Genomic DNA, 14,151 nt, shown 5'->3' with positions numbered 1-14,151 from the left:
TCTCTATGGAACTCTGTGCATGTGTTTATTTCCTCTCAATAAATAGCCTTAAGGATTGTTAACATCACTGCTGGTGTTCATTTCTTAATTGTGGTGAAGCATTAAAGAGAGAATTAATTCACTTTGGTGAAGAAGCTCATGGTGCTGCAGCCTGCTTCCAAGCTCTTAACAATGACTAAGAGAGGCTCCTCTTTGTTCTAGCCCCATAAGGGTGGCTCAGAATAGCTGTTTCACACATCAGTCAACCTTGGTAGCTCCTGGCAATTACAAGGCCACAGAGGAGTTTCCTTAGATATAGAGCTGACCCTCTTGGAAAACCCTGTTGCTTTTTTTCTTTTTTATGTAACTACGCATCTGACCGAGTGAATGAGAATGAATGTGCCCTGTGAAGTGAAATGCATATTTAAACTATGTTCTGCGCAAAGTGTGGTTGCTGGAACACAGGAATCTGTAAGCATTTCAGGAGCTCTCCTTATACAGGAATACCCTGCTATACGGACCTTCACTTTACGGACACTCGCGAGTACAGACACATTTACAGTAGCACCGTTCCCTGTTTACGTACGCTCGCTTCGCAAGAACGGACACTTAATGGCATGATGCCACCGCCTGATCAGTTTCCAACGACAAACATTTTCTTAAAATAAGGCCTACTGTGTTTATTTTAGTTATAAATGCATTATGTACATCAGTGATGCCCGTATATGACGATTGCAGTGCAGTATATGCATCGATAAGTGAAAAAAGGCAGTGCTTCACTTTAAGTACATTTTCGGTTTACGTACTCGCTCTGGACCCATTGCGTACGTTAATGCGGGGTATTCCTGTATGCGAGATCTGCACATTTACTCAGGAGTAAGACCCGTTGAACACTGTGAGACTTACTTCTGAGTAAACATGTATAGGAGTAACAAGGCCTAAGGTAGACATGGCTCCAGCTGATGTAAAACTTGCCTAGGGAGGGGGGATTGGGATTGGCCTGGCCCTGCCTGATGTTAGGTATGTACAGCCTACTGCATGTAGACCCAGCCTGCATCCCACAAAGTTGGGGTGTAATGATTTCATTCATTGAGTCTGCATGTGTAGGCTCCTATTCAAATATGACATCCAACTTGTGGATGCCAGGCAAGGCCTCCCCAGTCCCCACCCCTTATTGGGCATAGAAGCAGGTCTTTGTAGGTATTTATAAGTATTACCTGTGTTGGCTGGAAGTTGCAAACTTGGATGGCTATTTGTGCCTCTTTCTCCTTTTTCAGAAAGAAGAAACAATACGTTTAGTGAAGAAGATAGAACGGACTGGAGTTGCTGCAATTGCAGTTCATGGAAGGTAAGGTAATCATCCATCTCTCTACAGGAAAAGAAATTCTGGTTAGCTCTCCTTGACTGTACTTTGGCACCACGAGTGCTTGGCTAGCTGGAATTGCATCTGCTAAGAGGAATGCGTTGTGCCAGTAATCTTTGATCTGTTTGTTTCCTCTCATTCCCTCCCTTGCAAAGGAAGAAAGAAGAGAGGCCTCAGCATCCTGTCCAATGTGATGTGATCAAAGCCATCTCTGAAGCAGTCTCTATACCGGTAATAGCCAAGTAAGTGGGACTAGACAGATTCTTTTTATCCTAAGGCATCCATATCTACTAATGGGCAGTATATTCAGAAAAACAAAACTAGAGAAAGTTTTATGCAGGAAAAAATGGCACTGCACTAGCACCAGGGCAGTGTCTACTTAGTCCTAAATTCAATTAATAAAAACTCTTTCAGTTTAACATGTTGTGTTAAAGTCTTTCCTTGTCTCATGCTCCAAAATGCCAGGAAATTACAGCTACTAAGGGCTTCACATTATTTACATCCCAGCAGATCGTGGGTTTGGATTGCTCCCTTAGTGAACCTCTCTTCTTGCTTTTTGTCTAAAAAAAGACTGATAACTATCCTGTGGCTAGTTCCAGCTTCATCATTACTTTGGAGATGGATGGCTGTCCGTGGCAGAATGGTGGACCCAAGTCCCATATTTATCTGTTCACTGGAATGGGCACATGGAGTCCATGCAGCTGAAGCTATCCATCAGCTGAAGAACCTGACTGGCAATTGATAACATTCATATAAAGTGATAGAGCTGGAAGTGACCTTGAAGGACTTCTAATGCAACCTCCAGCCCCAGTAAAGCCTCTTTTCTCTTAGCTGAGCAAGTGAGAGTATGGACCAGATGGAGGCGAATATTGTGCTCGGGCCAGCATGATATTGCACATGGAGATGCTGCAATGTTGTACACCATTATGCACTCCAGATTTTGAGCAGCATTATAGCAATCATCAGGGCCCAGCTCTGTAATATGCAAGCCAGGAACAAAAATTGCCACTGAACATTGGAATTTCCTCCTAAACGAGTCACCAGAATAATTTTTGGAGCAGGTTTTCAGATCAGAGAGCGTACCTTGCTTTACAAGGTTCTGAGCCTCAAAACTTCCTTCCTTCCTTCCTTCCTTCCTTCCTTCCTTCCTTCCTTCCTTCCTTCCTTCCTTCCTTCCTTCCTTCCTTCCTTCCTTCCTTCCTTCCTTCCTTCCTTCCTTCCTTCCTTCCTTCCTTCCTTCCTTCCTTCCTTCCTTCTTTCCTTCCTTCCTTCTTTCCTTCCTTCCTTCTTTCCTTCCTTCCTTCCTTCCTTCCTTCCTTTCAACAAATGTTACTGCACTCAAACATCCCTTTCTGTCTTCCATCCAGGCAAGCAAGCAGCATCATTAGAGTTCAAGTAGACATTCTAGCCAGGCAAAACGCTCACAAAGGTTGCCAAGCAAGGCTGTTGAGGGGTATGACTCTCCCCAGGTCACACCTCCCACGGGACTTGCTTTGCACTCTCCCTTTTGGTTGTCTGGCTAGAGAGGGGCATGTGTAGAAATAGCCTATGGTACAGAGGTAAAATTTAGCGTTGTTGCTGTGCCCGCTTTAGTCTCTGGCCCAATCCAATGCTGGCATGTGGCCCCCAGAAGGGAAAGCATCCCTTGGATTGGAAAAGGTTCTCCGATCCTGGGCTCGAGGGTAAACGAAGCCAAGGGTGGAGAGAAAATCTTGACTTATGGCAATGCCATGAGTCTGCACCAGATGAGAGTCTTTAGACAGAATTTAGGAGGAGGGAGCAGAGATTCGAATAAGGCCCTTTGGCCTGTTGAGGTATCCGGTTGGAACAAGAAGCACAACAAAGGCTGACTCCCATTTCTGGAAAAAGAAAGACCAGCTGTTATCCTTCCTTAAGCAAAACACGCCGGTTCCTTAAGAGGTGGAAAACAGGAATAAATAGGAACTACAGCAGCTGATTTTTCTATTTTCAGAGATGGCGAGTCAACCGTCATTATCTTCTTGAATGAAGCATTCTGTTGTAGCCAATAAAATAGGTTGAGGTGTGCTCTTGGTTTTGGAGTGTGTTTGTGTGGTGCCCGTGAAAGTTTATCCAGTTTGCAAATATGCTCATGGGCCCACAAAAGGTTGGCGATTCCTGGTCTAGCCTGATGAGGAGTTCTGGAGAACTTGAAAACTTGCATGCTGTTTTGTGATAAGTTGGCTGACCTAATAAATCATTGCCCTAATACAGTTTTTGCATTGTTGAAATGATAAGGTACCTGGCAAGAGCATCGATTGCACTAGTTATAACTGACCCAGATTCCCTTTTAACAGGACTTCACAATGATAGGGAGGGAACGTGGGACAGGGCTGAGGAAGGAGCTGAGTGTTTGACTTAGTGCCTGCCCAGTGAGGAAGAGGTTTGCTTCCAACAACTCTGTAATCCATGTAATTTTTTAAAAGCCATTCTCCTTTTGACTGTAGACAAAGCTACTTGCTGAATAAAAACTACTTCCAAGCAGCAATAAAAGCACAGTAGAAAGATAAAATATTTTAAAAGATAAAATATCAAAACAAAAGCAAACAGCAGCATAATTGAAACTCCCAAGCATACCGTGGGAACTGAAATCTTTATTTAAATTCCGTTATGCCTCTCCAATTCTGAAGAATAGCGCCTTACAACATGACTTGCAGCACAGTCCCAAGCATGTTTACTCAGAAGTCGGTTCCACAGCCTTCAGTGGGATTTATTCCCTAATAAGTGGACTTAGGAATGCACTATGGGACCAGCTCTGTATGACCTCCTTTGTCCGAGGCTCATCGAACTTTTTCTGAGGATCTGCTAGCTGATGTGGGGCTGTGCTTCTTTTCGAGGCAGAAACACTACTTTTCAGGCTGCCCTGATATTTATCAAGGCAATTGACTCATTACTTCCCTCCTTTCAAGGCTTTGGGACCTTGCTGCTGATAGAAAACAGTTTTACGCTTGACCTGAACAGAAATAGTGTCTGACAGATTGAGCTGTGAGCCCAGATGCTCCTGGTTCAAAGCTCCCCTTCATTGCAGATTCAGTAGGGAACAGTGGAACATCAGCTAGGTGGAGATAATACCTGCACACTTAAAAGGACAGTTGTAAAGATGACAGAGAGATTGTTCTTTGAGCACTTGAAATTAACATTGAAACAAAGCTTCAGCCCTTTGGAGTTTTGGTGGTTTTGGGGTGGAGGTGGTGAAAGCCCTCCTGAAGTTCAAAGGGCAAAGATAGGTATTGGAGGAGGAAGGCTCGGGAGATTTGCAGTTTTATGTTTCCATGAGATGGTGAGGATGGGGAAGGTCCATAGCTCAGCGACAGAGCATCTGCTTTACATGCAGAAGGTCCCAGGTTCAATCCCAATGACATTTCCAGCCAGGGCCGTGAGAGAACCCAGTCCAAAATCCTGGAGAGTTTCTTATTGTCAGTGTGGACAGTGCTGACTCAGTATAAGGCAGCTTCCTACGTTCCTGTGTTTTTTCCTTCCACTTGAAAGCCTAGTTCCCATTGGGCAGTCAGCCCTGTATTTGCATATGAATGGCAGCCTGAATGCCATGCTGTGTGTCAAGCCCACCGCTTATACTAATGGTTTGGCTTTGTTTTCAAACGGAAGAAGAAGAAACCCTCGCTGCTTCGTGGGAAATGTAAATAAAAATTGTAAAAAAAAAAACCTTTCAGATGGCTGCATCTTATGCCTCCCTGAAAGTCACAGAAATCCTTCTCCAACTTTCAGAGGGGATGGAAGTCTTTCAGTTCAGTATTACTTGAAATGAACTATAGAACCACTAGGTGTGTGTTGTCTGAATGTGTCCCGTACTCTGAAACCAAGGAACACCGTTCAGCATCCGCTCGTGTAGCTTTTAATTCTCAGAACATGCAGCTTGCTAACCTTGATGGCTCTGTCCGACCTCCACTGTCAGTAGCAGTGTGCCACTGAATACCAGTTGCTGGAAACAGCAGGAGGGGAGAGTGCTGTTGAGCTCAGGTCCTGCTTGCTTGGCTTCCCACAGGTATCTGGTTGGCCACTGATGGGCCACTCAGGGCTGTGGAGTCGGTACGCCAAACCTTTGACTCTGACTCCTCTATTTTTCTACTCTCCGACTCCAACTCCACCCCAAATTGCTTCCAACTCCACAGCCCTGGAAAGGGCTATAAATGTCTTTTTAAATTGGAAGCTCTCATAGGAGCATTTTTATCACTGCCCGAATATGCGCTGATCTTGGCATCACAGCATTTCTCTTCATCTGGGTCCTGTGTCATACACTGACACACAAAATGTTTTCCATCTTGAGTTATGGTGAAATGCTCAACTGCAGCTGACTTCACGGGAAGCTTCTTGGACATTTTGAATTTATATTTTAAAAAATTTGTCGGTCAAAATTTATTTTGAAGCCGGAGTCGGAGTTGGTACATTTCTACCGACTCCGACTCCACCCAAAATTGCTTCCGACTCCACGACTCCAACTCCACAGCCCTGGGGCCACTGGCCTGATCCAGCAGGCCTTTCTTATGCTCTTAGCATGCATCCAATCTTCATTGTGTTTTGAACGCAGGTCCTAATAGTGAGTTTGTTTATGCTGATGGAAGCAATGCTATTCTTCTTTCAGTGGAGGCTCACATGACTTCATTAAAGAATATTCTGACATAAAGGCCTTCCAGCACGCAACAGCAGGATCCTCCGTCATGGTCGCTCGTGCTGCCATGTGGAACCCCTCTATCTTCAGGAAGGAAGGTCCATGGCCCTTGAAGGATGTCATGCAGGAATATATCAAATATGTATGGACTGGGGGTCTTCTGTGTTCTTAAAAATCTGCACAATGGCTGTGATTGCAATGACGTAATCTCAGTGCAAGATGTTATTTTGATTGCCCCATTATTCCGTATTTAATCGAAGCTGACTTTGGCTCTCCTACATAAGTATTGTGTTTTTCCCCTGCCAGTGTAAGAAAAGTGAGAATTTCTTCAGTAGTCACACTTGCCAATATTTTAAAATGATCTGCAACTGAGAGGGTTGACTTTTCTTAAAACAAAATTGAGAGTTCTTGGGATTGGAAGGTCCCTTATCCCTCCTACTGGGTTCAGAAATGCATGGCTTATTTATTTATTTATTTGGCCTTTTTAACCCACCATTCATCACATGATCTGACAGTGAGTTGAATTATCATTTAAAACAATTTAAAGCAACAAGTAGAGCAACCATCCAGGCAGATAATATGACCTAAATACAGAATAAAAATTCCTTCACCAGCTGCAGCCATGGACGAGCATCCATAAATTCCTGGGCTGACAGGTTTTAACCTGGCACCAAATATGTCAGCAATGCCAGCACCAGTTGTTCTTTTAGGGGGGAAAGCATCCCACAATCAGGGTGCCACCACTGAGAAGGCTCCATCTCATGTCATCATCTGATGAACTTCCCCTAATGGTGGAACAATGAGAAGAGGTTTGTCCCCTAAATATAAGGACCTGAGCAGGCTGATACAGGAAGAAGCATTGCTTCAAAAGCTGGGTCCCAAGTCATTTAGGGCATTATATGTCAACTTTAGCACCTTACACTGAGCCTGGAAACAAATAGGCAACCAATGACGATCATTTAGGATTGGTATGACATGTTCCCTAGTGGCTCCCTCAGTCATAATTCTTGCTGTAAATTCTGTACTGATTACCCAACAGTCCTTAAGGGTAGCCCCACGTAGAGTGTGTTACAATAATACAAACAGGAGGTTACGAGAGCATGCGTCACTTTAGCTAAGCTCTCTTTATCCAGGAATGGCAATAGTTGGTACTAGCCAGAATTAGAAAAATGAGCTCAGTGCCACTGAAAACACCTGGGCTTCTAGTATCAAAAGTTGAATCAAAGAGTATCTCAAGATTATGCACCCACCCCCTCTTTCAGGGGAAGTGCAACCCCATCCAGAGCAGCCTGCCTACCAATTGCCAGGTCCAAAAACCATCCACCCATGGTGCTGTCAGGTTTCATAAAGAATTATTGAATAATAAGATTTCAACAGACAATCTAACTTAAATGAAGAATGAAATGAATATAAAGAAACAAGATTGAATGTTATGGACTAGAACAAGGTTGGGGAACCTTTCTTTAAAAAAAAACTACCTATTGATCCACAGAAAAACATCCATTGGCAGCCCACACGCAAATCAAAAGCCCCTAAATTTAGGGATGTTTTTGAGAGAGATCAAAGTGTGGAGAAAGCACAGATTGGGTCGGCGTTCAGACAGCTCGATCTTGCTCTTCCAGAGGTATCCTTGCACAGTCTACTCTCTTAGGACTGTATTTAGATATACTAGATTTACCAGAGACTGGATGGAATTAATCAATGGGCTGAATGAGGCTCCCAGGCTGTAGGTTCCCCACCCCTGGGCTAGAAGCAAAATCTTGAAAGGCTTTGATTGCTGACGACCGACTCTGGTCTCTCTCCTGGTACCATACATCTCCCACAAAAGTTTCTTTCTTGTCTCAATCTCATCAGGCAGTGAGATACGATAACCACTACACCAACACCAAGTACTGTTTGTGCCAGATGTTAAGGGAACAGTTGGAGAACGCCCAAGGGAAGAAGCTGCACGCTGCCCAGTCCATGCAGGAGATCTGGTAGGAGCCTTCCCAAATAACTCTTGGCCAGGAAGGAGAAAGAGCTTTAAAATGTAAAGACGTTTAAAGTGTGTTTGTAATTGTTTGAGAACTTCAATGGAAAGTGCCTTATGAGGACCCTGAAGGAAAGGAATGTATTTTTTATGTGTAAGAGAAATTGCAGTTCCGCAAAACAATAGGTAGAACTCTCATCCCTGGAAGGAAAGTGGTTCGTCATCTGATGCAATTTGCAATATTCTTTTCATCATAATGAAATATTAAAGTGACCTTTAAAATGAACAGAGTGATACTCCATCAGTGATATGAAAATCAAAGTGTGAAACAGGGATGGGAAAAATGGTGGCCTACCCTGATGTTTCAGCCATACTACCCTGAACACGCCTGATCTCGTCTGATCTCGGAAGCTAAGCAGGGTCAGGCCTGGTTAGTACTTGGATGGGAGACCACCTGGGAATACTGGGTGCCATAGGCTTAGAGGAAGGCAATAGTAAACCACCTCTGAATACCTCTTACCATGAAAACCCAATGAATATATCAAAAAAAGTTTCATAGGGTCGCCATAAGTCGTAATCGACTTGAAGGCATATAGGAACAACCACGCTGATGTTGCTGGACTGCAACTCCCATCATCCCAATCGTTGGCCATTGTAGCTGGGGCTGATGGGAGCCCAACAACGTCTGAGTGGCCTGAGGTGGGTCCCCAGCCCTGATGTGCAAACACCAGAATGAATTTCTGGTCAGTACCATCTTCTTGGCTTGCCTGTACTCCCTATCAGAAAGCTGTACTTTGGGTCCTGAAACATTGATCCACTTGGTCCAGGCCAACAGCCAGTCCTATACATGTCTATTCAGAGGTCCCATTGATTTCAGTAAGGCTTATATCTGGGTAAGCAGGTGTAGGATTGCAGCCTCAAGTCAGCTGAACTTGGTTCCCCCTGAAAATGATCAGGACCTCACTTGGCCATGACTAACTTTTCCTGTTGAGTTCCATGGGACCCAAATTCAACTAACTTAGCCTGGATCCAACCCAGGGTGTTTGCTAGCTTTGGATAAAAACTTGGAAGTTGGTGCAGAATGGCACATCCTTTAAAAGTCTTGAATCCTGGCTGGTTCTTTGGCCCCACCAGTTGTCTGGGGAACAACTCTGGCCTTGCCATTCAAAATCAAAAGATTGTAGCCCTAGGATGGTTTGCAAAGATGTTCTTGGAGGCGCGCTAGCAATTTGGTTTGTGCACAGACATACTGGGTCTTCCTGGATTTTCCCTTTTTGACCACAATTCCTTTGTTGCACTTGGAGCCACTCAAGGAGGTCTCCCACTTTATGGGAATCGTTCCTTAGTTTGTGACTGGAAAGCATCCAGTTTGCATATGTGCAACTTCTTCTAAGGTTCTGGTTTTAGGCATATGTCTTGTTACAGCTCTCATAATGTTACACTTCTCAAAAGACGGTCTTCCCCAAGTTGGCCCCCTCCAGATGCTTTGGATTACAACTCCAATCAGCCCCAGCCAGTATAGCCAATGGGTAAGGATGATAGAATTGTAGTCTATCAGAACCCACTCTATTCTTGTGACTGAAATGTGTTTTAATTCTTTTTAATATTGTATTTTAAATTTTGTAACCTGTCCTGGGACCAATTGTTGAAGGGCAGGCAATACATCATCATCATCATCATTTTAGGAAAGGCTGATGTAACATTTATGATAGCTGCAGGATTAAGCTGCAATCCAGTATACACTTACGTGGGAGTAAGTCCCATTAAACCCAATGGAGTTTACTTCTGAGTAGACATGGATTGCAGCCTTAGTCTATGGGCATAGTAAATGAACTAGACATGCCTCCTCAGCAAGTGTTTTAGCACCAGTTGATGGGAAAATGCTCAATCTGTTATTTGCAAGAAGCATCTTTGGCACTTTGGATTCTAAAGGTAGTTTAAACAATTGGGGTCCTCTGTTACATTTTATCCCATCTTTCCTCTAAGGAGCTCAAGATGGCAAACATGGTTCTCCCCTTCCCCATTTAATCCTCACAACAACGCTTTGAGGTAGGTTAGGCTGAGCGAGGGACTGACCCAAGGTCACCCAGCAATTTTCATGGCTAAGTAGGGATTTGAACCCAGATCTCCCAGGTCCTGGTTTGACACTCTAACCATTTATCATACTTGCTCTCTTCATCAGGCTTGAGTCCACAAAAGCTTCTGCTGAAATGAAGTTGTTAGTCTTTAAGGTGCCACAAGACTCTTGGATTATTTTTGCTGCCGGAGTGACAGAGCTACCCCTCTGGCAATATTTAAAAGTAGTTTGAGACTGCTACCAGGTGGTCAGCTGATGCATTGCACCCTGTACAGAGTTACAATCACAGACAAATCTTTGAGACCAGAACTACATATTCAGTGACGGCAGATCCAGGTCCGGGAGCTCACTGAACAGCTGCATAGTGGCAGAGTGTGGGGGAAGAAGAGGTGGGTGGGAGTGAGTGCTTAATTTTGTCTACGGGTTTTCTCCTACAATACCATCTCCCCAGCCACTTCTCCTTTAACTGGGCATCCAGGCACATGTTTGCTGCGGCAGGGAGTGAGGGGTGAAGGTTGCAGGACACAGCAGCAGTTGAGCATCTTCCTCTTCCCTGCAGTAATTTGCCCCGTCACACTGCTGCTTCGCAGCTGTTCAGCAGAGACCCTGGGTCTGCAGCCAAAAGTGTAGCTCCACCATGATAATTTAGGACCAAAGTAAAACCACAAGCCCACATTTGGAAATCCCCTCCCCATAGCAGCTTTCCATCTGTTCAGTGTAATGCTGTCATGCCAAAGAAACAGATACAACTGCCTCCTCCCAGCCACATACTTTTTATAGGCAGCTATGCAACACATTCTGTGCTATAGACTGCCCTGGACATTTCAGAAGTTATGAAGTGGTGAAAATAACGAAACCATCCCTGTGAGTGATGCTTGCACTGACACATGCTACATTCTTTAAAGCCGTTCTCCAATTAGAGGGGATATTTATAGTGTTATTTTGAATGTTCTGTGGCTTTGTTTTTCATTAGCGAAGCCTTTGAGATGAGCCGTTTCTACCAAGAAACATCCACTCTTCTGGAGGCCAAAAACGTGTCATTAGAAGCCAAGGGCCGAGATGAAGAGGACCAAACTGAAGATGCAGATGTCATAAAAATGGCAGTCCGATTTGATAAGTAAGAAAAAAATCATTGGTTTCCTCTCTTTTAGTACAGGGCTAGCCGATATCTTCTGTTCTCAGGGGGCCACTCTGTTGCCAGTGTCATGATCCCAGGGCTGCAAATAGATTTCGCCATGTGCTGACCCCTTCACTTCTTCTCATGAAGTTGCGGCCAGCTAGCAGTGAAGGGTTTTGCAATTACAGAACACGTCCATTCCAGCATAGCGTTGTATACAATACACTTTTGTATAGTATATACCTGTTATTTACAAATGCAAAAAAGGGATGTAACATCAGAGTGGAAAGAGGGGGGGCTATTTTTATTTAACATATACGTTTAACAATGTGATAGGGCTGCCAGATAAACCTGCTTAGGGGGTCATATCGGTCTTGCATCTCTGTTTTAATACAATGCTTAAATATGAATACTGCCATCTTGCTGAACCAGTGCCCAATCTTGGTAATTGACTATTATCATTACCATTATTTGACTTAGTCACTTGTTTCCCGAAGGTCTCCAAGTGGCTTACAACACTGTTAAAAACACAAATAAATATATTATACCATAAAACAATAAACAGACAATAACAGCCCCTGTAACAGCTACAGGAAGGTTTGGCAGCATACTAATAACCAACAATATTGTCTTGGTCTATCAGAAGCCTGGGAAAAAAGACAAATTTTTACCTGGGCTGAAATGATGTCAGTGAAGGGGCCAGGCGGACCTCACTGGAGAGCCACAACAGAAAAGGCCCTCTCCCTTATCACCATCCTTCGAGCCTCCCTCCCTCCCAAAGCTTTTGTGGCTTTGCATCCAGATGTTGAGCAATTGAAATATTACAGCTGATTGCAGGGTGGCTTTTGAGAGTACCACACAGTGTATCCTAGGCACAGGATCCCCTGTGTCACAACTGTTCAGCCAATGAAGAGCTGCCTTGTTGTTCCAACTTACTGTTTCCCAGCTGTCTTTCAAATAAGCTGCCTTGGAAAGGAACAGATACCTGAGCTGTACCTTCCGGTCCCCCAAGTAGAAGAAAGAATGCTTTGCCCTATAGCTCAGGCTGGCCCCAAATATCTTGATGCTCCAAGGAACTGGACCATGCTCCCAGAGAGTTAGGCCCCAGCATCCACTGCGAGAATCTGGAAGTGATCATGACGTGCAAGTGTTGCTCTCCTGGTGCCCCTACCTTTGTTGCTACCCTGAGTGACAACCTGGGTTGCTTATATTGGCAGGCCAGGCAGAAGCAGGGAAGCTCAGGGAGCCATCAGTGACCTGAGAGAACTGTTGGGGTTCCCCCCTTCCCTGGGGCTCTATGCACAAAATATGGCAGAAGCTAGGAAGCCCAGGCCAGGAAGTTTGCGCCGTCAGCTCCTGAAGACTCGCACACACACACACACACAGAGGAGCTGCCGTCACCGGCCTTTGACGTCTTGTCATTACAACAGTTCACAATAAGCAAAATATTAAAAATAGTTTGGCAAATGACATGTCAGTCTTTGGTTGAGTTTGTGGGCATGATATCTACTCTACGGGCACAACTTTTGTGTAATGGCTCTTATTGCGTCCATCAGTTGGCGAATGCCAGGCTCTCTTTGTGTGTCATGATTCTGCAAGAACAGTTTAAAATGTGGTATTAGGCACAGGATTCAGCTTTCTGAGAGCCCCAGTTTTTGTATTTCAAGAAGCCCTGATAATGGCAGAGATGTGCTTGGAAGTGGGTGACAATGCTTGCTGAAATCTCCGAAGGCGGAGAGGGGACCGATTTCCAGTGATTGAGGGTGTTCCAGTGCTCTCCAGTGCTCCTTGGTCTTCTCCATGACCAAGAAAACTATAATACATTCTGCAAAATAAAATCAGTTAGGGAAATGTATTCAATTAGCATAATTTATTAGGATTAATCACAGATGCCATGCAGCCCTGTCAGTTTCCCAGAAGAGCTTGTGCCTTCACTGACAGAGGTCTTCACAGCACTTTTGAGGGGTGTGTTTGTGTGTGTGTGTGTGTGTGTGTGTTTGTTTTCTCTGTTTTAGTCATCCTTTTGACTAAACACAACTTGTTTCCCAGAACATGGAATCATTATTTATTTTCGTTTTTTCTCTTCAGACGAGACTATCCCCCACAGATTACACCCAAAATGTGTCTCTTGGAATGGTGTAGGAAAGAAAAGCTCCCTCAGCCTGTTTATGAAACTGTGAGTCTCTGCATTTTGCAATAAGTATGCTAGAAAGATGCTTAACAGTGCAATCTTATGCATGTCTTATTGTTTGATGGGATTAAAATTCAGCTGTGGTGCCTGTTGGGCACATGCAAATTACCATTGTTTGATGTTGCAAGAGTTAGGGTTTGAACTTGTGACATAGAAGCTTCCAAGATACCAGGGACCTCAAGCCAGATGTAACTTCAGCCATCTTTGGTGCACCTTCAGCCTATGGCATTTACATGAGGAGCGTGTGAATTCGTCCATATTATTTTTTGCAAATATTTCTGCGTTGTCAAAAGTTACCGTACATGTTCAGGCATCTATCCTTCAAAGGTGGGCAGTTTTCACACGGGCGGTATTTTCTCATTTGTTTGCCTATTTCCTTGTATTAGTGCACATAGTTTCACATTCAAAATCCAAAAATGTTTCTTGTAAGAGAAGTGCTCATCTAGTTCCCACGCAAAGCCCCAGTGGACTAGTTAGTGCTTATGTGTATACTAGGACATGCCTATATATTTGGTACAGGCTGCAGCCAGAGATCTAGTTCCCACAGGGTAGTGAGCCTATTTCTGGGCTGTTCTACATTAGGCTTCAGGTGGGAGCTAATTGTCATGGCCCCGTCAGAGGACTCCTCAGATGAGGATGACTCGGGAGTAACAGCAGCAGACCCAGGAGCAGCAGGAGACACGGAGGAGCCTCCTGAGAATCCAGCTCCTTCTGCCCCTCAGCTGCAGAGCACCCCAGGGACAGCAGAGGCCCTGCAGCCAGACACAGACAGTGAACAGGATACTCCCCCCTCACCTGCAGAACGTAGAC

The 14,151-nt window shown here is 44.4% G+C and overlaps 1 protein-coding gene and 1 pseudogene across 5 annotated transcripts in view; both read left to right on the top strand.

The window, feature by feature from the left end:
- DUS2 (dihydrouridine synthase 2) overlaps window positions 1-14,151 on the top strand; it is a 49,807-nt gene that overhangs the window by 23,535 nt on the left and 12,121 nt on the right. For all 5 annotated transcript variants that reach the window (XM_061594206.1, XM_061594202.1, XM_061594201.1 and 2 more), the window contains 6 exons: window positions 1,257-1,327; window positions 1,498-1,584; window positions 5,961-6,129; window positions 7,842-7,963; window positions 11,007-11,150; window positions 13,239-13,326. In XM_061594206.1, the coding sequence (XP_061450190.1) occupies window positions 1,257-1,327; window positions 1,498-1,584; window positions 5,961-6,129; window positions 7,842-7,963; window positions 11,007-11,150; window positions 13,239-13,326 (681 nt within the window). The remainder of the gene's footprint in view (window positions 1-1,256; window positions 1,328-1,497; window positions 1,585-5,960; window positions 6,130-7,841; window positions 7,964-11,006; window positions 11,151-13,238; window positions 13,327-14,151) is intronic.
- On the top strand, window positions 8,317-8,435 carry LOC133369490 (5S ribosomal RNA; annotated as a pseudogene).

The sequence above is a fragment of the Rhineura floridana genome, chromosome 13, assembly GCF_030035675.1.
Source record: "Rhineura floridana isolate rRhiFlo1 chromosome 13, rRhiFlo1.hap2, whole genome shotgun sequence".
Classification (NCBI taxonomy): Eukaryota; Metazoa; Chordata; class Lepidosauria; order Squamata; family Rhineuridae; genus Rhineura; species Rhineura floridana.
The sequence above is the reverse complement of the archived record's forward strand: the minus strand, read 5'-3'. Positions and strand labels throughout refer to the sequence as shown.